This window comes from Mercurialis annua, linkage group LG5, assembly GCF_937616625.2.
Source record: "Mercurialis annua linkage group LG5, ddMerAnnu1.2, whole genome shotgun sequence".
In the NCBI taxonomy this organism is placed as follows: Eukaryota; Viridiplantae; Streptophyta; class Magnoliopsida; order Malpighiales; family Euphorbiaceae; genus Mercurialis; species Mercurialis annua.
In genome coordinates, this window is record NC_065574.1 from 53,506,800 (window position 1) to 53,533,822 (window position 27,023).

Below are 27,023 nucleotides of genomic sequence, written 5' to 3' on the forward strand. Positions count from 1 at the left end.
AAATGCAAAAATCCATTTTCCTCGTGCTGAATGTGACTCATAATTTATTTATTTTTAATAATAATTAGGGAGGGGGAATGAGGCTCGGACTCGAGATCTCTTACTAAGATGTCTGTGGTAATAACTGTGGCTATTACCGGTGTGCTACAAGAGCACGGGCATATCATAAATTTATTTTGCTCAACGAGGTACCTGATAAAATTCTCGATACACAAATGTTAATTCTAATATGCTGCCCGTGCTCAACAGAATAGCAAAAATGGGTTTGAAGAGCTGTAGCAAAAGAACTAAAGGATGGTAACTACACAATTCCAAAAATGCTTCATAATTGCTTGCATCCACTACATAAATTAAATTTAACCTGAAGAAATAAGGTGACCATACAACTAAATTTCCGAAAAAAGTGACAATTAAGATGCAACTAAAATAAAATAACAAAAGAACCTTTTTTAACTTAGAGTTCATATCGAAATTATTGTCAAATGACAACTACAAATCGAAATGACTACCCGCAGCTCAAGTAACAAAGATGAAGCAGCCTCTATGACTCGTCTATAAGCAACTGTCGAGAAATTCAGACCATAAAAATTGCATCCGTAGCCTGAATGCTGATAGAATAAACTCGACAAGCCATTAGATGCTCAGGGCTTAAACGCAGAAAAGGCCACCACCGAGTTGTGTCCACCAAATCCAAAGGAATTTGAGATAGCTGAAAAGACCCACAGTCGAAATTAATATAAATTCAGATTCTTGATTGATCCAATCGGAAAGCATACATCTTGTTGAAGAGTTTTAAGAATCTTACCAACACTCACTTCATGCTGTTGCTTTTTATTTGCGACAGTGTCAAAATCAACTGCTGGCTCAGGATTCTGCAGGCAAGGAAAACATATATCAAGCAGTCGCAGATTTATCGTAAGATAATCCCGTCCATTAAGAAAAAAAAAAGATGATTAAAAACACGACAATTACAACAAGAAAAAAAGAAGATTCAACTCGTACAAATTGGTTAATGGAAGGATGCAACCATCCTGTGTTTATCGCTTTGACACAGGCAATTGCTTCCAGACCTCCAGCAGCACCAAGGCAATGTCCGATCATTGACTGCAAAACATAAAGAATGAAAAAACAAACGGCAGAAAATTAAGCACGGAATCGTGAAAGATCAACACCACAGCCTTCTGAGAGCTCAAACTCAGGTAAGAAAGAAAAATATATCTGATGATTCACCACATACGAAAATTACCTTGGTTGCATTTATTTTGATCCCAGAAGTATTCTTGAATACTTTTTTAATAGCATTTATCTCAGCTAGGTCACCAGCAAGTGTCGAAGTTGCGTGTGCATTAATGTAGTTAACCTGCAAACGAGACAGCATTAGTTTACTTTGTAAAAACTATGTTATTCAGGGAAATCATAACAATATTGACACAAGGCAACTTGGAAAAAGGTAATTGCAGCCTAAGTACCATTTTATGTTCCAACCCGTCATGAACCCCACAAACTGAGAAAGGATATTATAGTTGGGACCCCTTTCTCAAATTTATACTTTTATATTTGAAAAAGAAGTATTGACTGAGATGTTGAAGGCAGACTTTAGACAAATTTACGAGGTAACAATTGTTGTTCAAGTTTTAATTCATTTTATGAATAAACTTTACTTAAATCGTATAGCTAGTCAAGGAACATCTAAAAGTGAACCAAAGTCCTTCCATCGACATAAATATAAAAAACCGACTGTTGCTTTCCTTCCGGTGTAAATATATTTCAACCATAAACTAATATATGAGCAACTTTAAGGAATAGGGCATGTATTTTTTCTTCTGGAAAGTGCTTCATCTCATATAGACGGCAAGTTTTAGTCGAATGTGACTCGGTCTTAATGACAGATCACATTAGACTTTGGCGTGATGGGAATGATTATTTGCATTTACTGACTCTCTCTTAAAAACAAAGTACTACAGATAAATGCCTCAGCAATACTTGTAACCGCAACACAGCCATTATATGTTCGCTTGTGATCATACTAATACTAAAAGCATCCATCTTGTCACCTCCAATTTAAACCCAATGCAGCATGTCATGAAGCTAGAGCATAATCATTTGATAGAGACTACCAATCAGGTACAACAAGAAAATGCGGCTCACGTGATCTGAATTCCATCAATGCAGGCCACTGTCATAAAATAATATCAAGTCTTTAGAAAATTAAGTAAATACCTCCTCAGGTGACACACCAGCATCTTCAAGACTTCTCTCAATGCATGTAGATACCCCAAGTCCATCAGCTCTCGGATCAGTCATGTGATGAGCATCACAGTTAACAGCACCTCCCAAATACTCAGCAATAATTGGTGCACCCCTTTTCATTGCATGTTCTAAACTCTCCATCACCTGCCAGAAAGATGACAAACTCAGTTAAATAAGCTTTATTTTATCAACATGTCTACCTACAGTACGGGAATGCATGCAGAAGTCATATAATTACTGACCAAAATTTAGGACCAATGTACTAAAACAGGTCAGTGGTAAAGAAAATAGAAAAATCTGTCCTTTTCATATAGGGTTGAAAGTGCAAGCTTCAATTGCACATAATTTACCGTCGTAAAAGCAATACAAACGAGCTTACCAAGACTCCTGCACCTTCACCCATAACAAAGCCATCTCGAGCTTTGTCCCACGGCCTTGAAGCAGTTTGAGGATCATCATTCCTCTGTGATAAGGCTCTACATGCTACAAAACCTCCCAAACCGATCGGAATGATGGCAGCTTCAGTTCCACCAGCAATCATCATTTCAGCCTCACCTCGACGAATGTGATTGGCAGCAGCATAGAAGCAATAATTAGAAGTAGCACAAGCTGTCGAAATTGAATAATTTGGACCCATGAGGCCAAGGTCAATAGCTAGCAAGGCAGACCCCATGTTAGTTATAGCATAAGGAATAAAAAATGGAGTAATTTTCCTATGTCCTTTCTCAATTAGAGCCTGAACACCATCTGAAAAGACTGTAAGACCACCCATCCCTGTTCCGACTAGTACACCAGCCCGCTGTTTATCAATCTGCAATCACATAAACATAAACCAGTAAGCAACCAAGACATCTATCTATCAGAACCTTTTTTCCAATATCAGCCAAAATATTCAATTCAAGAGAACAAGTCACAAACTTTATTAGATCATCCAGATAGAAACAAAATTGCATCATCATCTCACATTCACATGCATTTTACTAGTCTTTCTACAATCACATGAAAACTTAACAACAAAAATGGAGCAGAACTAACTTCAAAGCATAAGAAATCAAAACAAATGTACTAAGCTAAAAGTTTTGAAATGGTGGATGAAAGAAAATCTAAATAACACGGACACTTCATTCAATCAACATGTACCGTTTCGTCCGCGTTCGTGCTACCTAGAAGAAAATAAATCACGCGTGTATGCTTGAAGCATGTAGCCATGGTGAATTCAGAACTGATATTCAGAGTACTTGCTCCAAAATTGGATCAATTCCAGGCAACTTAGCCTTAAGAGTAACTCAAAAATGCAAAGCATAAGATTCAAATCTTAAAAAAACAAAAAAATACATGACATAAACTCAATAAACTATAAACCATTCATGACAACCACAATTTTGTCCTGCCTGTTCAGCATTACTATCCTAAATGTCCCAAGTCCCAACTTTATTAAAAAAAATCTAGTTAACAATAACAAATTACAAATCTTTCAATTAGATCCAAAACCAAAAACCAAATGGGTTTATCAATCAAAACAACTTAAAACAAAATTAAGATCCAAAATCCAAACTTTAAAAACACAATAAATATCCAAAAAAATCCAAAAACTTTAAAGAAACAAACCTTAGACAACTTCTCACCACCAAGATCAGCAGATTCAAGAGCTTTTTTACCAGCAACAATGCAATACCTTAAACAATCATCCAGCCTCCTATCGTTTTTCCCATCAATATAACCCTCAGAACTAAACCCTCTGATCTGCCCCCCGAATCGCGTCGGAAACTTCGACGCATCAAATCTATCAATCAGCCCAATCCCACTCTCTCCGGCCAGTAATTTATCGTAGTAAACATCCACATCGTTCCCAAACACAGATACCAATCCCATTCCGGTGATTACCACTCGTTTTTTCGGGTCCTTTTCTCGCTTCGGAGCTGAAATTGGCGTGTTCGTCGTTGTTGAGGCAGTGATGAAGGAGACCTTTCTGATTGGGCGTTTAGCTGCATTGTTGGTGGTTTTTTGGAGGGGGGTTAGTGGGGATGGGCGGAGAGAAGCGGATTGTAGGGCTTGCATTGTGATTGTCACGGCGGTTGTGGTGGCGGTGGTGGTGGAGATGGGGAAGTGGTGGAGGCGATAACTACTAGGAATTGTGTGAGAAAATATAGAGCGATGAAATAGCACTGGGTTTTAGCTAAGCTACTCTCAGCTAACTTCTGCCACGTTGGCGGGGTGTAATGATGTGGCGGCCTTGGTTTTTCAGTTTGTTTGTGGACTGCTGTAGTCTATTGTCGTTTTCTGGGTTTTTAGTCTTGTTACTATTGTCGTTTAAGTGACCCCGTAATCTGCAATTAAGTCGATTTTCTAAAATAAAATAGAATTCTTAACCGTCTTTTTTTTATGGCCTAATCACTCAAAAACCCCTCACCTTTAAACTTTTTTTCAATTCCACCCCGACGTTGAAAATTTATCAATTTTACCCACTTTTGAATTTTCCGTTTTCAATTGTACCCCAATATTTTAATTTTTTTACTTAAATGATGAAACCATTCAATTAATTAAGTCTAAACATGAAATTAAATTCTTTTTTATTCAATAAAGTATAAATAAGTTCTTTATTTTTAAAAACTAACTAAAAACCATAATAAAATTAACACTAATTTAAATTCTTAATTAATTTAACTAAATTTAAATAAATTTTAAAAATATACAATTAATATATGCGAGACATGTAAAATGTTTTAAACAAATTTCCAAACGCAAAAGACGTTAATTTAATTTTTCAGGGTACAATTGAAACACAAAAATGCAAAATAAGGTAAAATTGACAAATTTTCAACGTCAGGATATGATTGAAAAGGGGTTAAAAGGTCGGGTTTTTTTAAGACATTAGACCTTTTTTTATACTATTAAAAAAAAATTGACTGTTTTTGACTGCCATTGTTTGTATTTTTTTTAACAGCGGTAGTTGACTGCAGCTATTTATTATTAGTATTATAATTTTATAAAATATAATAAATGATCATTTTTATTTATATTTATCCAAAAAGTAATTTTTAATTTAGTATAAATTAAAAATTAAAGAAAGATTGAGAACTTTAAATATTTTTGATTATTTTTTGTTTATAAGAGTTTTATTCACATATTTTCATTAAAAAAATCTGTTTATTTTATTTATTAAAGACTTATATTAGATGGTAGTTTAATTGAATTATATGATATAAATTTTAATATCAAAATCAGTTTGTGGATCTACTTATTATTAAAGTTTTGTGTCACGACCCATTTTCATGAATCGCGACCGGCGCTAGGGTATGGGTAATGTAGTACCGAAACCCGTAGCTAGCCTTTCATTTAATTCATAAATACATAAACCTGCAGAAAACCAATGCTCGGGGGCAACCGAGACTTCAGCCTAAACTAGCAGTTATGATAATCAACAGTTAATATAACATACTTATTCAATTCCGGGTCTAAAATAGGCATAACATAAATAATCCGAAATAAATACATAACATGCCAGAGCAATATAACCAGTCAGACCAATCCGACATACAACTGTAACAATAATAAAGACGTCTAGTCAACTACTGCGGTCTAAGAATAAAATAGTTTGACAGTTTATAAAAATAAATGGAACCTCCGAGGAAAAGTAAATGCGGAGATCACCAGACTCTCTCAGATCATAACCCTGGGAAAAATTGGGAAAACAACGGGGTCAGATATACTGAGATGAGTTCATACCACTATTTACATTTATTAAGTGGAAAACCTTTAAAACGTTTAAAACATTTAATAACGATATTACAGATAATAGTTGGAACCCTAATCCACAATTCTACATAAATAACATAATCCAATAGGTCTGGTCCCGAGAGCTGAGCTACACCGAGTTACCACTGACCACACTTATACCAGAGTCCCGAGAGCCGAGCTACACCGAGTTACTCTACTTGGTCCCGAGAGCTATGCTCATACCGAGTTACCACATTACCATAATTACCTTTTCCAGATCTTTACCGGTGCGCACGCAGTCCTAATGATGCCCATTAGGTAGCACGTTCCAACTAAGAGCCATAATATAAAAACAGTTCGAAATATACGTACAGTATATATATTTAATATTAAAATAACAATTTACTTAATAAAGCGGTAAATAGTAAATATAAACTCACAGCTTGCTTATCCACGTGATCTTGGCAAACAGCTAACCCTGTTTCGACTCCGGAGCGCGAGTAGTCGAAGAGTCTAAAAATAAATCATACGTTAAAATCGCTCCAACCCCTAACTCTAAGAATACTAGACACCACGTAGGACTAGCACAATTAATCAGACAATTAAATAACACACAGAGAAACACAATTCTCAACTAAATTATAATGCCGTAATTAATTCAAGACTATTGAGTTCGCCTTAAGTCCAATCCGAAAATATTATTAAAATAATATTTAATTGATAAATAAAATCAATTACTCAAATAGTGGGTTAGCCGAGTTTTTCAAAACTACCAAGCTAAATCCACATGTCGGTGACCCAAGTCCAAACCGATCCAACTAATATTCCAGAGTTTATAAACCACAATTTATAATTAATATTAAATAAAATATTAATTAATATCAAAATAGAACTCAATAGCTTGAAACTCAAGTAATTAAATATTACCGGCAATTATCTCAATTAATTAAATAACAAACAAAGCTAAAATATAAATTTAATTCCAAGGCATTCTAAGCCAAAATATCAATATAACAATTAAATAATAATTATTAATAATTATTAATTTAATTTTTAAACATTCAAATATTATTTTTAGGTTTTAATAATAATATTACTAATTTGAAAATCTTTCAAATTAAAATAAAATCTCCAATTAGAAATCAAAGTCAATAATTTAATTAAATCTAAAAATCATTTAAATTATAAAAAGATTAATATTAAATCTAAATTTAAAATATTAATGCCCAAAGTAATTTTAATTTATAAATAATAATATTACTCAAGTTGCTAATTAATAAATCGAAATCAATTTCGTAGATTAAAATAAAAATGAAAATGAAATAGTTAATAACAAAGTTAAAGCATCATTAGAATTAAGTCAAAATAATTTAGTGGCTAAAATAGCCAATAAACCAAGAGAACACTCAATAAGCCAATCATTAATTGACACCTCATCACCATCAACCTTTCATACAAACCCAAACAATTGAATAAGCCACTGACGCCAAATTATTAAACAAAAGAATAAAACATAGCCAAGAACACAATTCATGGCCAATAATAATTTCAATAATCAAACATCCAAGCCACATGCCAATTTTAAATACAAATTAAATCTGCCAACATAAAACATAACCAAGATATCAATTCATTAATTAAACTCCAAAACAACGACAAACAAAACCCAGACAATATCTCAAGCTAGCTAACAGTGACAATCTATCATCCTCTAATCAATAATTAACAACACAGGAAAAACTCAACAAATCTTAACCCATCTTAAATATAGCTTACTGAAATCATCACCTAATCAAACCAAGAATGAAAATTACTACCATCAAGAACAAAACAATATGCAGAGACAACCATATGAAAATAGAACCAAACATATTCAAAAAGCGATGAAACGGCGGCGTCTATAGCGGAATGATTTACGTACCGAATGAGAAAACGAAGTTGAGAATCGTAGAGGCGTGAGTCTAGTATCACAGGGACAAGACGGATCCAAATATAACGCTATAACGAGAGAGTACGATTAAGAATACGCAAGTATCAATTTTAGTCAAAAACTGAAATATGAACAATGATTCTTACCTAATTTCACGAGCATAAAGAGGATGATTTGAACAGCGATGTTTTAGAGGTTTTGAGATAAAATTGACGGCTAGGGTTAGGTTTAAGTGATGAATAAATTAGGTTAAGAAAACGTGATATAAATGGAAGGAATATAAAAGCAACGGGCAAGATAATAACAATAGACTTAACAAAATTAAACAGGCCATACCTGTACATAAGTGAAACAATGATCATGGGCAATTTGCATGGGCTTAATATTATAGGTTAATATTATGCATAGGCTTTGCATAATTCATGGGCTTGCATGGGTTTAAATAATAATACAAATCAAATACGAATCGAACTATGGCCGTAACAACGAACGACTAAAATATATATATATATATATAATAAATTACCTAAACTTGACGGAATGTAAAAATTTAAAATTTAAATCTGAAATAATTTAATAGTAATGAAAAAAAAATACGGGGTATTACATTCTCCCAAACTTATTAAAAATTCGTCCTCGAATTTACCACAAACCAAATTAATATAAAATCAATTATATCTTGCAAAAAAAAAAAAAAAAAAAAAAAAAAAAAAAAAAAAAAAAAAAAAAATCATACGTAACTCTAAAAATACGGAGCAACGCATCCTCAACGGAACAAAAGAAAACAACTAATCGTAACAATTCTAGATTTCCAAAATCACTTTACGACCAGGTGACAACTCAACAGAAACAAAATAACACCGTCTAATTCAACCACAATCTCACTACATTAAACAAACTCTCATCAAGGGTAATTCTACCACAATGAAAACTGAGGAGAGTCAAAGCGAAACGAAACATAAATCAACCAAAAACACGGTGAAAAATATATGGGGTATTGCATTCTCCCTAACTTAGAGAAATTCGATCTCGCGTTTAAAACTGATTTAAAAAAAACTCGAATGGTCACCACACGCATACGCGAAATAATTCTGAGTTCAACAATTTGGTACATCAACGACTTCTCAAACACCACGGGTGAGCGAATTAAAAATTTATTTTCTAACCGGGAATAACCAATACGCTATACGAGGAAAAGTTTCGAAAATAACAGGCTCAAGTCTCAAAGACTACCAAAGCAACACTACACGTGTAGGAACAATCTCAAAATTTAGAATAGTAATCTTACTAAGTCAAAGTCCAATACTACAAACCGAATACAGACACTATCACTGAAAATAATCTTACATCCCCTAACACCTACGCACTATATCACTTATAGTGGTCACAACACTAATTACTTCATACGAGAAATACTTAACAACAAATCAAATGTCATCTTGATCAAATATGCTCTCACAAAATAACGGCTGAAAACTAAACATCACTAGAATCGTCTCGATTCAATCAACTAAGATCAGCTCGACAATACCATCAACTTTTCGAACTCAGACATAAAAAGCACACTAAATCAAGTTGTCAAAATTTCATCGCTATCTCCAAAATAAATTTTGCAAATAAGAACCCTTTTGTTTACAAAAACGTTTTAAACATATATCGAATCTATAAAAAAAAAACAAAATTTCTTTTAAGTACAGTTTTTTTTTTATAAAAACGCACGCAGAGTATAACCAATGTTCTTAAAACAAACTCCTCAATTTATATACTCTAAGCTGACACAATTCTTCAATCCGGACTCAATATTTTTTCGCATTCACCACAACTAAACCTCGAGTACAACCTTATAACTATAGCTCTCCTTTTTAAAATACGAATACTCCAATGATATAAATTAAATCCTTATAATGCAATTTCGCTTAAATCACCACCGTCATCACAGAGTACTTGTCTAGATACCAACCAAAATTTCAAAACCGTTTGAAATTTATCAACTTTTTAAACACCATTTTCACAATGTAACTCGCGAGTTTATAACAAAACATTTTTCTTGAAAGGCTTACTGATAAAATTTATTTTACATAATTGTGCGCCAGGGTGATGACAGCTCTCATCCCCAAAGAGTTGCATTCAACCCTAATAATTTAATGCCGTGATGAATGTACTAAATGCATGTATCAATTTTTTTATTTTTCTTTTAATTAGTGATTATACTCAATGCTTAATGCAGTTTCCTATTCGTGGCATTTCAAATGCATGTTCATGACATGTCTGGGCACAATTACGTGATGAAACATTTCAATTTCTTTAACAAGTTAATATTTGAAATCAATTTTTCTTTGAAATATTTTCTAGACATTACACTCTGTGAGACGTGCATTCGTCCATCTTGACATATTTGCCCATCTCCATTATCCTATTCCACCAATTTGAATTGTCAAAACGAAATAACCTAAAATCGACAACGAAACTAAAATTTACCTAACAACGAATTTCTCTTCAAATCAATTTGAAAATTTTCCAAAGGCATCAAAGCATCACGACCGCCTTCACAGCTTCAATATCAGTTTCGATATTTCACCGATCTATCTAAAGAAAACACTATTGTATTACTACACTGATCAACCTCGATTCACAGATTCCATATCTAATTCTAGAACACTAACAGCTGAACTTTCGACTACAACAAATTATTACAAACGAGTCCGACGTAGAAACACATAACGTTCAAAATTTCACGCACGAGGTAAACCCACACGAGAAGAATTATTCCACCGGTGCTGAGTAATTTATTTGCCTTCCTCCGACCAGGACAGTTTCAGGATTCGAATCTGAGAACAGCTCTTGAGAATCGCTCCTCAAATTTATTGATAAGAAAAATTAATCACTTCGATTTCCAGGGTCAAACGCTAGATCCGGCTAAAACAATTATAACATCAAAACTAATCGCAGGGTAAAAGAAAACGAAGGTTCGAATCGCACATCGACACCAATACCAAAATTAAGCCAAAGAAAACTAGCGAGGAATGCCCTCACGTGCTACTCCACACAATGAGGTCAACGAGGACAAAAAATGATAAGGCATAACTTAATCAAACACTAGAGACAAGAATAATAACACAGTAATATAGGTCAAGAATTGATCACACATCCGAAAAACACTTAAGCATCTTGCAGTAAAACAATCATTCATTAGGGTAGCTATCCAATATAATTCCAAATAATTAATCATGCAACATCTTATATGGTCAACGAATTCCTATCGACATAGTGACAACTCAAAACAACCTGTAATTGATGAAAATTTAAATCACACAATAATATTTTCAATACATCAACTTAACTCAAAATATAAAGATATTGGTCAAAAAGTACTTATCAAAACCCACTTTAAAAAAAAACTTACAAAATAGATTTCAAGTTCATGTCGAGCCCCATAGTATTAAAAATCATTTTTCGGAACACCTCTTTTATAAAACAATAGATATACTTCTTTCCGAACGTCTCAAATTAAAACCGCCGAGTTAGCTGAGTGATTACCACTTCCAAGCTCAACTCTAAATTTGGGTGACCCAAGTCAAACCCATAATATCCATTTATAAAACGTATGCAACACATTTTCAAATCCGAAAAGAACGCCTTTTGAAAATAAATCTCAATATTTTCAAAATAGGTGGCTCGACCTCATCCAAAATAATAACATTAACTCATCGCCCAAGTGGAAAAACAATTATTCTTTAACAATCTTTTCAGAAACATTGGCTTCAATCAAAATTAGTAAATCAAGTATAAGACCAACAACACCAAAGTGTTGACAAATCAAAATATGGTAAAATTTCAAAATTAATGTTAAATTATCAAATCGGTATCGCCTTTAAAAATTATATTATTTCAAAACAATCATTTTGAAAACACCAAGCTATACGTAGCATTTTAATTTTTTTAAAATACAAAAATTTCATTTTATTTCAAAATAACAACCCTTTTTCAATCCTTAGTCAAATGTAAAACTTTGAAATAAACGGATTTCATTTCACTGGTGAAATTACGGAAAATAATATATTAGGGTGTCATGTACAGACTACCCATTGAACTATATGGGTCATAATACCAGTTAGGCCAAAGAAATTTTCTTAAGAAAATTTAAAACCATTACGTGGCCAGCAACGTAATCCACAAAACGTGGAGAAAAAAAAATCAGTTAAAAATCATTTAAACCCGAAACAGTGTCAAATCTGAAAAAATATCATTTTTAAATTCAAGACTCTCGGCCAACGCCAGAAAGACTTATAAAATAATTCAACCTCAACAATTAATTAAAGGCATAAAAGCCAGGATACTATCACCCAGTAAAACACATCAACAACATGAAAAGAAAATAACATCATGCCAAAGCATGACTTAAAGAAAATTACCAAATAAGATTTCCCGAGAAATCAAAAGCAATTAAAATCATCCAAGTGAAATAACATCAATAAAAGCATCAAATCAAAGCAAAAATAATGACTGACTTGACGCAATCCTATCGTTGTAGGCAGAAAGTTTTAAAATTTAAAAGATGACGTTTCAAAGACAAGACATGAACCTAATTCCGCAGTAGATCCTATGACACAATAATAACACTTAACATGCCTTAAAACGATAAACACATAACATGAAAAAAAAAAAAATTTGGCGTTAGTTCGAAACTAAAGCTCTGATACCAAGTTTGTCACGACCCATTTTCATGAATCGCGACCGGCGCTAGGGTATGGGTAATGTAGTACCGAAACCCGTAGCTAGCCTTTCATTTAATTCATAAATACATAAACCTGCAGAAAACCAATGCTCGGGGGCAACCGAGACTTCAGCCTAAACTAGCAGTTATGATAATCAACAGTTAATATAACATACTTATTCAATTCCGGGTCTAAAATAGGCATAACATAAATAATCCGAAATAAATACATAACATGCCAGAGCAATATAACCAGTCAGACCAATCCGACATACAACTGTAACAATAATAAAGACGTCTAGTCAACTACTGCGGTCTAAGAATAAAATAGTTTGACAGTTTATAAAAATAAATGGAACCTCCGAGGAAAAGTAAATGCGGAGATCACCAGACTCTCTCAGATCATAACCCTGGGAAAAATTGGGAAAACAACGGGGTCAGATATACTGAGATGAGTTCATACCACTATTTACATTTATTAAGTGGAAAACCTTTAAAACGTTTAAAACATTTAATAACGATATTACAGATAATAGTTGGAACCCTAATCCACAATTCTACATAAATAACATAATCCAATAGGTCTGGTCCCGAGAGCTGAGCTACACCGAGTTACCACTGACCACACTTATACCAGAGTCCCGAGAGCCGAGCTACACCGAGTTACTCTACTTGGTCCCGAGAGCTATGCTCATACCGAGTTACCACATTACCATAATTACCTTTTCCAGATCTTTACCGGTGCGCACGCAGTCCTAATGATGCCCATTAGGTAGCACGTTCCAACTAAGAGCCATAATATAAAAACAGTTCGAAATATACGTACAGTATATATATTTAATATTAAAATAACAATTTACTTAATAAAGCGGTAAATAGTAAATATAAACTCACAGCTTGCTTATCCACGTGATCTTGGCAAACAGCTAACCCTGTTTCGACTCCGGAGCGCGAGTAGTCGAAGAGTCTAAAAATAAATCATACGTTAAAATCGCTCCAACCCCTAACTCTAAGAATACTAGACACCACGTAGGACTAGCACAATTAATCAGACAATTAAATAACACACAGAGAAACACAATTCTCAACTAAATTATAATGCCGTAATTAATTCAAGACTATTGAGTTCGCCTTAAGTCCAATCCGAAAATATTATTAAAATAATATTTAATTGATAAATAAAATCAATTACTCAAATAGTGGGTTAGCCGAGTTTTTCAAAACTACCAAGCTAAATCCACATGTCGGTGACCCAAGTCCAAACCGATCCAACTAATATTCCAGAGTTTATAAACCACAATTTATAATTAATATTAAATAAAATATTAATTAATATCAAAATAGAACTCAATAGCTTGAAACTCAAGTAATTAAATATTACCGGCAATTATCTCAATTAATTAAATAACAAACAAAGCTAAAATATAAATTTAATTCCAAGGCATTCTAAGCCAAAATATCAATATAACAATTAAATAATAATTATTAATAATTATTAATTTAATTTTTAAACATTCAAATATTATTTTTAGGTTTTAATAATAATATTACTAATTTGAAAATCTTTCAAATTAAAATAAAATCTCCAATTAGAAATCAAAGTCAATAATTTAATTAAATCTAAAAATCATTTAAATTATAAAAAGATTAATATTAAATCTAAATTTAAAATATTAATGCCCAAAGTAATTTTAATTTATAAATAATAATATTACTCAAGTTGCTAATTAATAAATCGAAATCAATTTCGTAGATTAAAATAAAAATGAAAATGAAATAGTTAATAACAAAGTTAAAGCATCATTAGAATTAAGTCAAAATAATTTAGTGGCTAAAATAGCCAATAAACCAAGAGAACACTCAATAAGCCAATCATTAATTGACACCTCATCACCATCAACCTTTCATACAAACCCAAACAATTGAATAAGCCACTGACGCCAAATTATTAAACAAAAGAATAAAACATAGCCAAGAACACAATTCATGGCCAATAATAATTTCAATAATCAAACATCCAAGCCACATGCCAATTTTAAATACAAATTAAATCTGCCAACATAAAACATAACCAAGATATCAATTCATTAATTAAACTCCAAAACAACGACAAACAAAACCCAGACAATATCTCAAGCTAGCTAACAGTGACAATCTATCATCCTCTAATCAATAATTAACAACACAGGAAAAACTCAACAAATCTTAACCCATCTTAAATATAGCTTACTGAAATCATCACCTAATCAAACCAAGAATGAAAATTACTACCATCAAGAACAAAACAATATGCAGAGACAACCATATGAAAATAGAACCAAACATATTCAAAAAGCGATGAAACGGCGGCGTCTATAGCGGAATGATTTACGTACCGAATGAGAAAACGAAGTTGAGAATCGTAGAGGCGTGAGTCTAGTATCACAGGGACAAGACGGATCCAAATATAACGCTATAACGAGAGAGTACGATTAAGAATACGCAAGTATCAATTTTAGTCAAAAACTGAAATATGAACAATGATTCTTACCTAATTTCACGAGCATAAAGAGGATGATTTGAACAGCGATGTTTTAGAGGTTTTGAGATAAAATTGACGGCTAGGGTTAGGTTTAAGTGATGAATAAATTAGGTTAAGAAAACGTGATATAAATGGAAGGAATATAAAAGCAACGGGCAAGATAATAACAATAGACTTAACAAAATTAAACAGGCCATACCTGTACATAAGTGAAACAATGATCATGGGCAATTTGCATGGGCTTAATATTATAGGTTAATATTATGCATAGGCTTTGCATAATTCATGGGCTTGCATGGGTTTAAATAATAATACAAATCAAATACGAATCGAACTATGGCCGTAACAACGAACGACTAAAATATATATATATATATATAATAAATTACCTAAACTTGACGGAATGTAAAAATTTAAAATTTAAATCTGAAATAATTTAATAGTAATGAAAAAAAATACGGGGTATTACATTTTGACTCTTGTAGATTCCATTTTTCTGAAATCTAGTGAATTTTAAAAGAATTAGTAAGATATTAAGAATATGTACATAATAAATAAATTAAAATATGGTTTAGTAAGATTGGGCTAGACATAGACAAGATTAAGAATGGGCTATTCGTAGGATTGGGCTTTTTGTCAAATGGCATCAGACAGCCCGAACTATACATAAGCCATTATCAGATGTTAGCCGCCAAACAACTGATCATAGGCCTAAAACGCAGCGTTTCACATATATAGGTAACCAGCCAGAAGAAACGGCACCGTATTTCTTTTCATGTTGTGCACGCAGACGCAGCAACAAGAGCGCTAAATACAGAGGAAACGGAGAACAGAGCTAAGAACTAAAACTGTAAACTAAATTTAAAAATGGTGAAGATAAATTCAAATTCAAAGAAACGCAGTAGCTCATCATCAGCTTCATCTACTACTAAATCAAATGGGTAACAATTTTTTCTTTACAATTCTTTAGGCTTATTTGCATTTGAAAAATAAGATAAAGCAGTTAATGATTTTAAAATTAGGTTAATGTTGGAATTTAAAACTTTGAAAGATTCTACTCATTAGATTACTGATTATACCCATTTTTTTTTGTATGCATGTGGTGTTTTTTTGGTAGTGTTAAAGATAGTGATAAGAAAAGGAAGGCAACAAGGATTTCAAAGAGGAAAACTGAAAAATTTGATGCTAAGAAGCCCAAGAAACCGCCTACTGCTTTCTTCTACTTCCTGTATGTGAGTTCTTCCCTTCCATTATCTTGTTTGTTAGGGTTTTTGCTTGACAATTTGCAATTTTTGTCTGTTTGGCTGTCTATCTAGTTGAAATTTTAGGGCATCGGGACATATACGGTGGTCTTTCTTTAAATGTAAATTCTTAAGTATAGGAGATAAGAATTTAGGATTATTTGCATGTAAAATCTCAACCGCATTTCTAACTATTTATGCACATTGTTCAAAACTTGGTATACAAAAAGCTCAATCTCTTATTTTTTGGCATTTTGGAGACTAAAGTCATTGTCCGATGTCGTTTCAGTCATTTGAAACCGCCAAAACGACATGGTTTGTAGAGAAAAAAATACCTTGGTGCTGGAAAATGTCGAAAAATGAAAAGTTGGGCCTTTCTGCCAAGTTGTAGACGTTGTGCTTAAATCGCTACAAACTTGAAAAGTTGGGATTTTATATTCAAATAACCCAAGAATTTATGATAGTTTTTCTTTGTTGGGAATAATATAGTATTTTCCTTAACTTTTACTAGTTGGAAGTATGGTACCATATTGTTTGCCTTCACTTTTGTTGTAGCATATCATGTGTTTTGCATTTGTGAGTTGCCTTTGTGTGTTTGGTTGCGATTCCAATGAGTTTAAAAAGTATCTTATTATTTCAACTTTCGGGTAAGTAATTGTGTGTATGGAGCAATAGAAGTGGCGCTAGTCATATGTTTCGGTGGATCAGTGTGGCTATTACTCCATCAGTGTGTTTGCAATTTAGTGGAGCTGATCCCTTTACTAACTGCATGCATCATCTAACAACCCTTAGGTGGATAATGTTGAATTCCCTATATAGAAGGACAGAAATTGCTATGCAAATTACAAGAGAAGATCTGTTCACTTTGGAAATGGGAAAGCCCTGAATCTAGTCTTCCTTTAACCATTTGGCATTTGGATGTAAAGGAAATGTGATGACCTTAAGCTAGTTTTGGTGTATTATAGCAAACAGTGGATGATTCTATTGACCAAATTTTAGAGATTTTGTAAAAATTGAAAAATTACTTCACGAGTTCTGGGTTTTTACATGAATAATTGCTTAGGTTGATCTTTCATGTTTATTACATTAGTTTCTGTTTTTGAGAAGATGCCATTTTACTCTTTTTCTTAACATAAGTTCCTTTTTAGCATTTCTCATGAATAATATTCCAGCTACATTCATCTGATAATTTCATGTAGATGTAGCTTTCATCTGACAAGTTGAGCTCCTTTGCTGGTCTTCGCCTTAAAAACTATTGCTTATGTTTTTTGAGTTAGATTGATAGTGCTACTTGTAAGCATATGAGCTTGAATTGTTCTTGGTGATTGGTTTGTTTGGCATATTTACGGCCAAAAACTTTTAAGCTTTTTATCCCTTTGTATTAACTGGATTTTCTTTGCTTCTAAAGGGAGGATTTCCGTAAGGATTTTCAAGAGCAGAATCCAAATGTGAAGTCAATGCGTGAAGTATGTTTATTTGTTGGAGTAACACATGCCTTAGTTCATCAATTCAACTCTCTCTCTCTCTCTCTCCTGCCCTCTATAATCTATATAAACCTTCATTATTTCCTTATGTGCAATTACTGAACTGTATTTTTTTACTTTCAGATTGGCAAGGCATGTGGTGAGAAGTGGAAAACGATGACATATGAGGTTTGTGCATGTTAGATCAACATACTTTAACTTATATATGTAACTCTGCACGGACTATCGAGTCGATATTAGTGGATTTTTTAAAATATTTACATTATGCATATTTTTGGTTCAGTCATGAGATAAAGATTGTTTATATAGTCTTCTGACTCTGTTATCTCTTGCCATAGGAAAAAGTCAAGTACTACGATATTGCCACCCAAAAAAGGGCAGTGTTTGATAAAGCTACAGCAGAGTATAATAAGAAAATGGTATTACCCTCTTTACATCTTGTTCTTGTTCTGGAATTCTAGCTATATGCATTTATCTGTGATAGAACATATTATTATTCTTAAACATGTTTGTCAATGCAGGAAAGCGGCGAATTTGATGAAATTGTTGATGACTCTGATTTCGATGAGTAAGCTTTTAGGATTGTTGTGTTGTATAATCATTGTTTTCATAGGAGTAGGAAGTGCATAGAGGCAAACTGTATATCAATCTATGAACCAAATCAGTCTTCTCTTACATTCGAGTCATCTGTTTGTGGGATTCCTGTGTAAATTTCGAACTTGGAATTGCATGTAGCTGATTTACTGACATAGTTGACAATTAATGTGCATGAATATTTGAGTGAATGAAAAGGAGTGATCAGTTTCCGGAATTAGTTTTTGCCTTAATCTCTGTCATTATTCTAGGGTCGAGTTGACCAATCATTGCTTTGAAGATTAGTTATTTTGAGCCAGCAATAGTTTTAGACTATGTTGCTCAAAAATAGAAATGCTGAAACGGAAACGAATTTGTTTACAAGAATTATTTATAAATATTAGAGTTTCTGAGTTTCAAAGTTTCTTTCATTTTCTGAAACGGAACATTGTAAGAATGGGTTATATATGGCATTACAGCCTCTCAGCATTAAAGTGGATTCTTCTGATTTACTATCAAGAAAGAAAAATAATGCAAACTAACGAAATTAGGAATTCTAATATGATTTTTCTTATTGCGTTTTCTGTTTGATCACTAGGATTGACATTCGGCAATTCACTGGGAAATTATACTCCTCATAGTCCTAAATAGAAAGATACTAACTGCATTATACTGTCAAATTTTTCTCTTCAGTTGTGGCAATTCTATTGACTGAATTGCCTAAAGAGTCTGCAATACTTCTAACTTCTGCAATCATTGCAATTACATCATTTAGCTTGTTGATTGCTGAGCCTACACCCTGTGAAACAAATTGAAGCTACTGTTAGTGACCGTTCTTGTAAATCAAATTCGTTCGATCAAGCAATTGTGCATGGCTTGCTTACTTACCACACCAGAAGCCCCTGCTGTAATAGCCATCGGTGCTGTTACTGCACTAAGTCCGGACGCGCACATAACCGGAATCTTGACAGCTCTTGAAATTGAATACGCTGCAGCTAAGGTTGGTGACGCCTGGAAATACAGTATGATGATAGCAAATTCGTGATTAAAAATAAAAATAAACTTGCCCGACTTAGATTGCTATATCATTATAGTTTGGGTTAATTGCAACTAAATTAATGAAATTGCAAGTCTATCACATTTTTTAAAGTTGACAATTTCTTTCAATCATATTACTGTTTCAAAATTCGGCGATTTTCAGCTGATGTGACTCACATGAGTGCATGTCGTTTTGTTGTGTCCAATGATTGCCTACTGAAATCACCGGATTTTGAAACTGACGCAGAATGTAAAAAAAAATGGTGAATAAAATAACGTAATAGAATTATAGTTTTTTTTATATATATTGTGAATAAATTTGTAAGGAATCCTAGTTTTAAGAGGAAAGATTTATTTCATTTCACCTTCTCAATCAACCCAAGAACACCAGACATTGAAGGATTAGAACATTTCCCTCCTTCAGTTTGAATAATGTCAACACCTTCCTCTTCCAATTTCTCTGCTAGCTTGACCTATTCATCAAGCAACATCAAGTAAAACGTACCGCCCGAGTGTTTCAGGTTCAATTTTCCCATTCCGTAATAATTATTAAAAATCACAATAAACTAAGCTTGTTCGTGTTACTTATACCTGGTCAGGGAGGCTTAATGTGTGAGGCACAGTGACTGATAGAGTTACTGATGGAAGAATCCTCCTAGTCTCCTTTGTTAAACTCAATATCTGCATAACTTGCAGCAACAATGAGCACTCAATAATTATGCTGCAACTAAAATTACTTGTGTTTATACCTGCTCCGGGGAGAATACAATTCCCGAGTCGTAAAACGAATCATAATTCCCGATTTCCACCTGCATATAGGCATACAAATTTTGCATTCAGATTTCATATATGACTAAGAAAATGACGAGAAATGAATGGCAATCAAACCATTAGTGCCCCTGCTTCAACAGCAGCTACAAATGCAGCTGGATCGACAGAAGAAACACAGACCTGCAAACGAGGCCAACTTCGAGTCAGATTCATGCAAATGTTTAGACAAATACCGTCGCTGAATCAGATATTAACGTCAGCATAATTTGTCTGAAGTGTAAACTAAATTTACGATACGAATGTCTTGATATCAAATTAAAACTAGGGGTAAAAATTCGGTATGGTACGGGCTAATAACCCTGAATTACCGGCAGAGAAGTTAAGCTAATGGCAAGCTTGACTAGTTCACGGTCACAGGCAATATCTACATGAGTAGCTCCTCCCTGTAAATTTCATTACATACAATGATATTATTATATCAGAAAGACCCAAAAATGTTGACAATTAATATAATAAATTAATGAAAGGCCAAATGTCATAAAAAGGCCAAAACCTTTTATAAAAGTTTCACAAAAGTCCCGACCTTTCAATTTTGTCGATTTTGACCAAAAACAAATTATTTGGTTTCAATTGTGGCCAACTCTCAATTTGATTTCAATTTGCCTATGTGACGCCTATGTGGCGCCTATATGGCATGCCAAATATTGAAAGGTCAGAACTTTTGTGAAACCAAATAATTCATTTTTGGCCAAAATCGACAAAATTGAAAGGTTGAGACTTTTATGAAACCAAATAATCAGTTTTTGGCCAAAATCGACAAAATTGAAAGGTCAGGACTTTTGTGAAACTTTTATAAAAGGTTTGGCCTTAATGAAACAAAGAACCAAACCTTGTCTGCAGCAGTAACAACTGAAGCAACACTGTCCTTGTCGAAATTCTGCAGCCCTGAGATGATCTGCACAACAGAATACAGCAGCAGTAAAAATATAACTAGCCGTTCTCACGACGGACCGAACTTCTAATTAAATTAAAACAAGAATTGGGACCTTGAGTGCAGTTCGTTCATGGAAGTGTTTTAGTACAGTTTGTTTGGTAGTTGAGAGAATGGCTTTGGTAGTAGTTAGACAAGGAGTTCTTTTAAGAGATAAATATGGTTTTGAAGGTAGAAAATTACCAAGAAAAGTGTTATGATTTTGCTTCAAAAGAGTGTGAGAAGATGATGAAATTGGTGAGAAGATTGAGGAATTCATCTTCTGTTTTCTCTTGGGAAGGAAGAGATAAGATATTATTTGGCAGTCAGCTTTTATTCTGTAATAATAGGATAATTTTCTCCTAGAGTCCTTCAAATTTTGCATCTCTCGCGATAATTCCTAAACTTTAATTGAAAATTATATTTTTTCCTCAACATTTTATTTTGGATCTATATGTCCCTGATGCCACTTGATAGAATTCCGCCAAGATTTAATGATGTGGCGGCTAAATATAGTTATATAAAAGTAGCATTTTTATAAGAATTAAAAAAATTCGTTAATTATAATTAATTTAATAAATATCTAACAATATCTCTATATCTTTTTAAAAATCATTAAAGAATTACTATATTTAATGTTATTATGAGGATATTTGAATTATTTTATATTAAATTAGTATTAAATGGAAAATCATTAAATTTTAAAAATAATTGAGTTGAAAAAGTAATAAAGACAACACTACCACAAAATAGAAGTCAAAAGGAGAATACATACAAGCTAAAAAAGTGAAAGTGAAAGAGAGACTATCGTTAATTATGAGTTCAACTAATTAAATACTAGAACATTTTATTTATTATTTTTAAATTTTTATTTTTCAACAATTGGTTAATTTAAATTTATTAATAGAAGATGGAGCAATAAATTTTCATTTCCTATAATATTTGAGTAACCTATAAGTTAATGCGAGAAATTAATATTTTTCAATGACATTACAAATACAAGATTTTTTTAAGTTGTCCAAACGTTACCTTATAAGCATTTTTATCTAAATTTTTAATATAAATTTTGATTATTTAGGCTCCATAAGGAGATATTGAAATTATTATAATTATATTTAGCCATATAATACTTAATACACAACAATTACATATACTGACCACAACCACCAATTTACCAAATACAAAATGACTGATTAGAAATCCACCAATTAACATATCTCATATAATCATTAATTAAAAAATTAAAATAAACCTACACCACTCTCCAATTTTGTTAAATTCCTCAAAACTTCAATTAAAACACAACCTTTCATTTCAATTCTAACAGCTGAGAATCCAATCACTTTCTCCCTCAAAATACTATAAATTTAGATCAGAAAAAACTTAAACAAACAAAACAGCAAAATTATTGTTTAATTTGTTGGAATTTCAGAACTATACTAAACAAAAGTGACATTATAAGCAAGATAAAAGTTAAAACCATAACAGAATTTTAACAACTAAAAAAAATTTAATTTAACAACCAAAAAAAGAGCAATGCCACTCCAACTTCAACGGTCTGCCATGAATTATAACCAATTTTTGCTTACCTTATTAAAACTATATTTCTTTTCTTTATTTTTCTTTCAAATTCTTGGCCTTATTATATCAAATTATTTTTCTAATAGGCCAAGCGACTCAGCCACCACCACCACCACCACCACCATAACCGCGGCGTCAGGGAAGCGAAAATGGACATTAATAACCCGCAAAATTTCTACCATATACCGGAAAATGTACCGTTTCATTGTTACATTGTGAATATCACAGCAGAACATGGCTTTTGGCAAAGTGAAAACCCTTTGACACAAGCCCTGCCTCTTTTAGCATGGCAGCTTGCTGTTGTTATTATGCTCAATCGTATTCTCTTTTACCTCTTGAAGCCTTTCGGCATACCTCGAATCGTTACGGATATTCTGGTACGTAATTTTATTTGGTTGTTTCCGCTTTTCGGCCCAAGAAATGAAAACAAATTTAGATGAACCTAGTTTATCGCGTAAAATTATGAATTTTCTATTCATGATTTAATACGTGGTGTAATTTTACGCGATGAACTAGGTTCATCTAAATTTGTTTAGCGTGAGTGAAAAACTTATAGTTCAGTAACCGCAAAATTTTATAATCCCGGAATTTTCTTTTATTGCAAATTCTATGTATAAAATTGTAAGCTGGTATTTGAATGTGATTTCAGGCAGGTATGTTGATAGGACCGACAGCATTCGGAAAAACACATTTCTTCGCGGTGATGTTTCCGTTACGAAGCATATACATTGTAGAAACTGTGGCATACTGGGCATTAACTTGCCATTTATTCTTATCTGGTTTAGAGTTAGACATGTCATCATTCTTCCGAATCGGAAAGAAATCGATCCGTTTCGCTATCGCCACAATTTTAATCCCCTTTGCCCTTGGAATCTGCCTGTTTTTCATTACGACAAGCATACGACCCGCGTCTTTGTACCGAAAAAGCGGCTGCATATTCTGGGGAGCAGCTCTGACAGTCACAAGTTTCCCTGTAGTTGCTAGACTTTTAGCAGAACAGAAGCTTTTACATTCGGATATCGGAAGATTAGCGATGGCGATTTCGCTTGTAAACGAGCTGTTTACGTGGCTGCTTTTGTCGGTTCTAATTCCGGCTCGAATTGGCGGACTAAATGCTCTGTTTTCGCTAATTGCAACGGCGGCTTTCGTCGCGTTCTGTTTCACAGTTGTTCGTCCTGCTCTTGCCTTTATAATACGCAAGACTACTGCAGGAAATAAATACAGTGAATACTATTTATGTTTCATTTTGGTTTCCGTTTCGTTCTTTTCGCTAATTAGCGACATGCTCGGGACCACATCGATCGTCGGGGCTTTCGTTTTCGGGCTGATAATGCCGAATCGGGTTCTTGCAAGCGAGCTTTTGGAGAAATTTGAGGATTTTATTACGGCTTATTTGTTGCCATTGTATTTTACGGCTATGGGGTTGAGACTTGATATTTGGACCATAACTAGTTGGCCAATGTCAATATTTGTTATAGTGCTGTGCTGTGGGGTTAAAATTGGTTGCACTATGTTGGCTGCTTATCACTTCAAATTCTCTCGTCAGGATGGTTTTGCTCTCGGAGTACTTATGAATACTAAAGGCATTTTGGCTCTCATTGTCCTTAGCATGGGATTTGACAAAATGGTATGCCTATCTATTTTTTCAGTTTTAGTGTAATTTTTATTGATTAATTATTAGATGGAGTTGATGTATGATCGAGTCGAGTTGAAATATTATTAAGTTCAAACCCGACTCGATCATAAAATATAAAATTTGAAACTCGACTCGAACTTGCGATCGAGTTTCATTTAGGTGCTCGGTTCGAACTCGATAGAATGATTGAGGTTTGAGTTCCACTTATCAAGCTGAGTATTGATGTTCGAATTCGATTAGGCAATTGATCAATTTGACTTGAGTATTTAAAATTTGAGCTAGACTCGTTTAAGTTCACGAGTTTGTCGAATCGAGTATCTTGATGCTTGAATTTGACTAGATAATCGATTCCAATAGCTCAAATTTTAGCAATTCAATTTTGAGTAATTAGCTGATGATATATACAAAAATATTGTGCAGTATCTAGTAAAAGAAGATTTTGTGACAATGGTGCTCGCAATTCTGATAATGACCGGAGCAGTTTCGCCCATTATAGCCTCCATTTACAACCCTAACAGACGATTATCAAAATACAAGCAGAGAACCATTCAGAACGCCCGGCCCGACTCCGAATTCAAGATCCTGACATGCTTGCAGAGCGGCGGTAATGTATCAGGCATGATCAATTTATTAGACTGTTCTAATGCTACAAACGAATCCCCTCTCTCCGTTTTCGCTCTCCACCTCGTCGAGCTCACTGGCCGCGCCTCTGCTATGCTTATAGTCCACAGTCCTGGCAAGAGCCGCAGAAGCGGGTATTCGGAGCAGATTGTTAGTTCTCTCGAAACGTATTCGAATCTGAACGAACATGTTAGTATCCACCCGTTAACTGCATTATCGCCTTTTTCGACTATGCATGAAGATATTTGCAGTTTAGCTGAGGATAAAGAAGTTGGTTTCTTGATTCTTCCTTTTCATAAACTTCCTACTCCTGATGGCAAATTAGAGGATGAAGGTAATGAATAACTTAAACAATCGAAACTGAGTTAAATATTTTTACGGTTATTGAACTATAGACATTTTACAGAACGATAATCATCGTTTTATTTTTTATATTTTGATAACTGAACTTTCATTTTTATATTACCGAGAAGTTATCATAGTAATTTCGGCCAATATTGTTTATGTGGCAACAGAAAATGGTATGGCTAAATTGATAACTACATAGTTTTCAGTTGCCACATAAGTAATTATTGACCGAGATTGCTATATTAATCTTAAGACTTAATTCAAAAATTAACAACTATGCACTTTTGAATTATTTTCAATAGGTAGTACTTCGTTTCGAGGGGTAAATCTGAATGTGATAGCGAACGCTCCGTGCACAGTCGGTATCTTCGTAGACAGAGGATTTGGAATTCAAGGAGAATCCAATCTCACTATGCGACAGATAACAATGTTTTTCATCGGCGGCCCTGATGATCGTGAAGCATTATCATACGCTTGGAGAATGTCGATGAGTCACGGAGTTTCTTTAACAGTAGTGAGGTTCATTCTCGGAGAAGGAGTAGAACAATCTGCACAAGAACAAGCAATGGGTGACGCGCATAGAGAAGCAGTATCAATCGAGTTTTCGAGTAGACAACGAAGGATAGACGACGAGTTTGTCAACGAGTTTAGGCTTAAATCGGCAGGAGAACAGTATATGGTGTATCACGAAAAGGTGGTGAATAATGACGAAGAATTAATCGAAAGCTTGAAAGAAATGCACCATATTTACGATCTCTATATTGTCGGAAGAGGCGAAGGGATGAACTCTCCATTGACGGCGGGGTTGATGGATTGGTGCGAGTATCCTGAGCTGGGTGCATTAGGTGACTTGTTGGTCACGTCAAGCTTTGCTCAAGGTTCGGTTCTGGTGATGCAAAAATATGTTGCATATGGAGGAGACGAAGAATTCGGTGAACATATGGCGGGTTCCGCCGACGGCTCGGGGCATGAAAGGGAGCATTTCAGAGATTGGAGAGGTGCTTCTGAGGATAATGATGGAGGGCTTGAAATGGAGCCTTTTGCACAGCACAGAAGCAAGGGTCATGGTGAAGATCATGTTTAGGGATTTGATTAATTGTTGTACTATATGTAAGTAACCAAGAAACAATGTATTTTCATGGAGTTTAATTAGTTTGTTTCTAATGCATTTCATTTCATTATCCATGTAAAATAAAGACTCATTCATTTTAGATTTTTCTAATTATTTGGGATAATGGGTAGGGCGCGCAAAAGATCGAACTGAATAACCGAGCCGAACCAACAAATTTGATATGGTCGATACTAAAAAAATTTAATATTTTTGTTTGGTTAAGTTTGAACATTAAAATCAAAATGTTGTTGATTAGGGCGTGTTGATTTTTCATATCTGGAATGAGAATGACTAACATAATTTCTCATCTCAAAATGTTCACTTTATTGACCATATCATTATCCATCGTCAACTAAAGGAACTTGTGATTGACCCAAATAATTTTGCCAATTCCCAATTTGTAGAAGCTTTTAAAATATATTTTGCTTGGGTTGCACTTGTATATCCCTTGACCATGTCAAAATGTCATGTTAGTGGTTTTTAATTTTTATTGCAAAACATATTTAAATTTAAAAAC

At 33.6% G+C, this 27,023-nt stretch overlaps 4 protein-coding genes and 2 long non-coding RNA genes across 7 annotated transcripts; 2 read left to right on the top strand and 4 right to left on the bottom strand.

Annotated features, from left to right (window-relative positions):
• Window positions 1-302: 302 nt before the first annotated feature.
• On the bottom strand, window positions 303-4,460 carry LOC126682157 (3-oxoacyl-[acyl-carrier-protein] synthase I, chloroplastic). Its single transcript, XM_050377741.2, has 7 exons — window positions 3,859-4,460; window positions 2,630-3,061; window positions 2,221-2,394; window positions 1,247-1,360; window positions 1,003-1,104; window positions 806-872; window positions 303-709 (listed from the first exon to the last, which is right to left on the bottom strand). The coding sequence occupies exons 1-7, from the start codon at window positions 4,306-4,308 to the stop codon at window positions 642-644; spliced, it is 1,407 nt and encodes a 468-aa protein (XP_050233698.1). The 5' UTR covers window positions 4,309-4,460; the 3' UTR covers window positions 303-641.
• A 1,121-nt stretch (window positions 4,461-5,581) lies between these two features.
• LOC126680424 (uncharacterized) lies at window positions 5,582-8,317 on the bottom strand. The gene is made up of 4 exons (XR_007641144.2): window positions 8,044-8,317; window positions 7,889-7,965; window positions 6,408-6,480; window positions 5,582-5,923 (listed from the first exon to the last, which is right to left on the bottom strand). It is a non-coding gene; the product is annotated as an uncharacterized LOC126680424 (long non-coding RNA).
• Window positions 8,318-12,001: 3,684 nt separating this feature from the next.
• On the bottom strand, window positions 12,002-15,414 carry LOC130014639 (uncharacterized). The gene is made up of 4 exons (XR_007641143.2): window positions 15,142-15,414; window positions 14,987-15,063; window positions 13,506-13,578; window positions 12,002-13,021 (listed from the first exon to the last, which is right to left on the bottom strand). It is a non-coding gene; the product is annotated as an uncharacterized LOC130014639 (long non-coding RNA).
• A 484-nt stretch (window positions 15,415-15,898) lies between these two features.
• On the top strand, window positions 15,899-18,630 carry LOC126682346 (high mobility group B protein 14). 2 transcript variants are annotated; one of them, XM_050377995.2, is made up of 6 exons: window positions 15,899-16,073; window positions 16,250-16,360; window positions 17,782-17,839; window positions 17,981-18,025; window positions 18,196-18,276; window positions 18,379-18,630. In XM_050377995.2, the coding sequence occupies exons 1-6, from the start codon at window positions 16,000-16,002 to the stop codon at window positions 18,427-18,429; spliced, it is 420 nt and encodes a 139-aa protein (XP_050233952.1). In that variant the 5' UTR covers window positions 15,899-15,999; the 3' UTR covers window positions 18,430-18,630. The 2 variants fall into 2 exon arrangements, with proteins under 2 accessions (XP_050233952.1, XP_050233953.1); XM_050377996.2 differs by having other exon boundaries at window positions 15,962-16,073; window positions 16,250-16,364.
• A 347-nt stretch (window positions 18,631-18,977) lies between these two features.
• On the bottom strand, window positions 18,978-21,525 carry LOC126682345 (uncharacterized protein ycf23-like). Its single transcript, XM_050377994.2, has 9 exons — window positions 21,286-21,525; window positions 21,129-21,194; window positions 20,608-20,682; window positions 20,357-20,419; window positions 20,218-20,277; window positions 20,060-20,149; window positions 19,834-19,941; window positions 19,319-19,441; window positions 18,978-19,229 (listed from the first exon to the last, which is right to left on the bottom strand). Exons 1-9 carry the CDS (start codon window positions 21,487-21,489, stop codon window positions 19,098-19,100), a joined length of 921 nt encoding a protein of 306 aa, XP_050233951.1. The 5' UTR covers window positions 21,490-21,525; the 3' UTR covers window positions 18,978-19,097.
• A 1,090-nt stretch (window positions 21,526-22,615) lies between these two features.
• Window positions 22,616-26,563, top strand: LOC126680336 (cation/H(+) antiporter 15-like). The gene is made up of 4 exons (XM_050375457.2): window positions 22,616-23,167; window positions 23,440-24,417; window positions 24,847-25,381; window positions 25,698-26,563. Exons 1-4 carry the CDS (start codon window positions 22,940-22,942, stop codon window positions 26,477-26,479), a joined length of 2,523 nt encoding a protein of 840 aa, XP_050231414.1. The 5' UTR covers window positions 22,616-22,939; the 3' UTR covers window positions 26,480-26,563.
• The last annotated feature ends 460 nt before the right edge of the window (window positions 26,564-27,023 follow it).

Coding starts and splice junctions, on each gene's coding strand:
- LOC126682157 (XM_050377741.2), bottom strand. CDS start 4,308: ATGCAAGCCCTACAATCCGCTTCTCTCCGCCCATCCCCACTAACCCCC. Junction 3,062..3,858: donor GTGGTGAGAAGTTGTCTAAG/GTTTGTTTCTTT, acceptor ATGTGATTGCAG/ATTGATAAACAGCGGGCTGG. Junction 1,361..2,220: donor CTGGTGTGTCACCTGAGGAG/GTATTTACTTAA, acceptor TCTCGTTTGCAG/GTTAACTACATTAATGCACA.
- LOC126682346 (XM_050377995.2), top strand. CDS start 16,000: ATGGTGAAGATAAATTCAAATTCAAAGAAACGCAGTAGCTCATCATCA. Junction 16,361..17,781: donor ACTGCTTTCTTCTACTTCCT/GTATGTGAGTTC, acceptor TTGCTTCTAAAG/GGAGGATTTCCGTAAGGATT. Junction 18,026..18,195: donor GGAAAACGATGACATATGAG/GTTTGTGCATGT, acceptor CTCTTGCCATAG/GAAAAAGTCAAGTACTACGA.
- LOC126682345 (XM_050377994.2), bottom strand. CDS start 21,489: ATGAATTCCTCAATCTTCTCACCAATTTCATCATCTTCTCACACTCTT. Junction 20,683..21,128: donor TTGTTACTGCTGCAGACAAG/GTTTGGTTCTTT, acceptor TGAAATTTACAG/GGAGGAGCTACTCATGTAGA. Junction 20,278..20,356: donor TTGAAGCAGGGGCACTAATG/GTTTGATTGCCA, acceptor GCCTATATGCAG/GTGGAAATCGGGAATTATGA.
- LOC126680336 (XM_050375457.2), top strand. CDS start 22,940: ATGGACATTAATAACCCGCAAAATTTCTACCATATACCGGAAAATGTA. Junction 24,418..24,846: donor GCATGGGATTTGACAAAATG/GTATGCCTATCT, acceptor AATATTGTGCAG/TATCTAGTAAAAGAAGATTT. Junction 25,382..25,697: donor TGGCAAATTAGAGGATGAAG/GTAATGAATAAC, acceptor TATTTTCAATAG/GTAGTACTTCGTTTCGAGGG.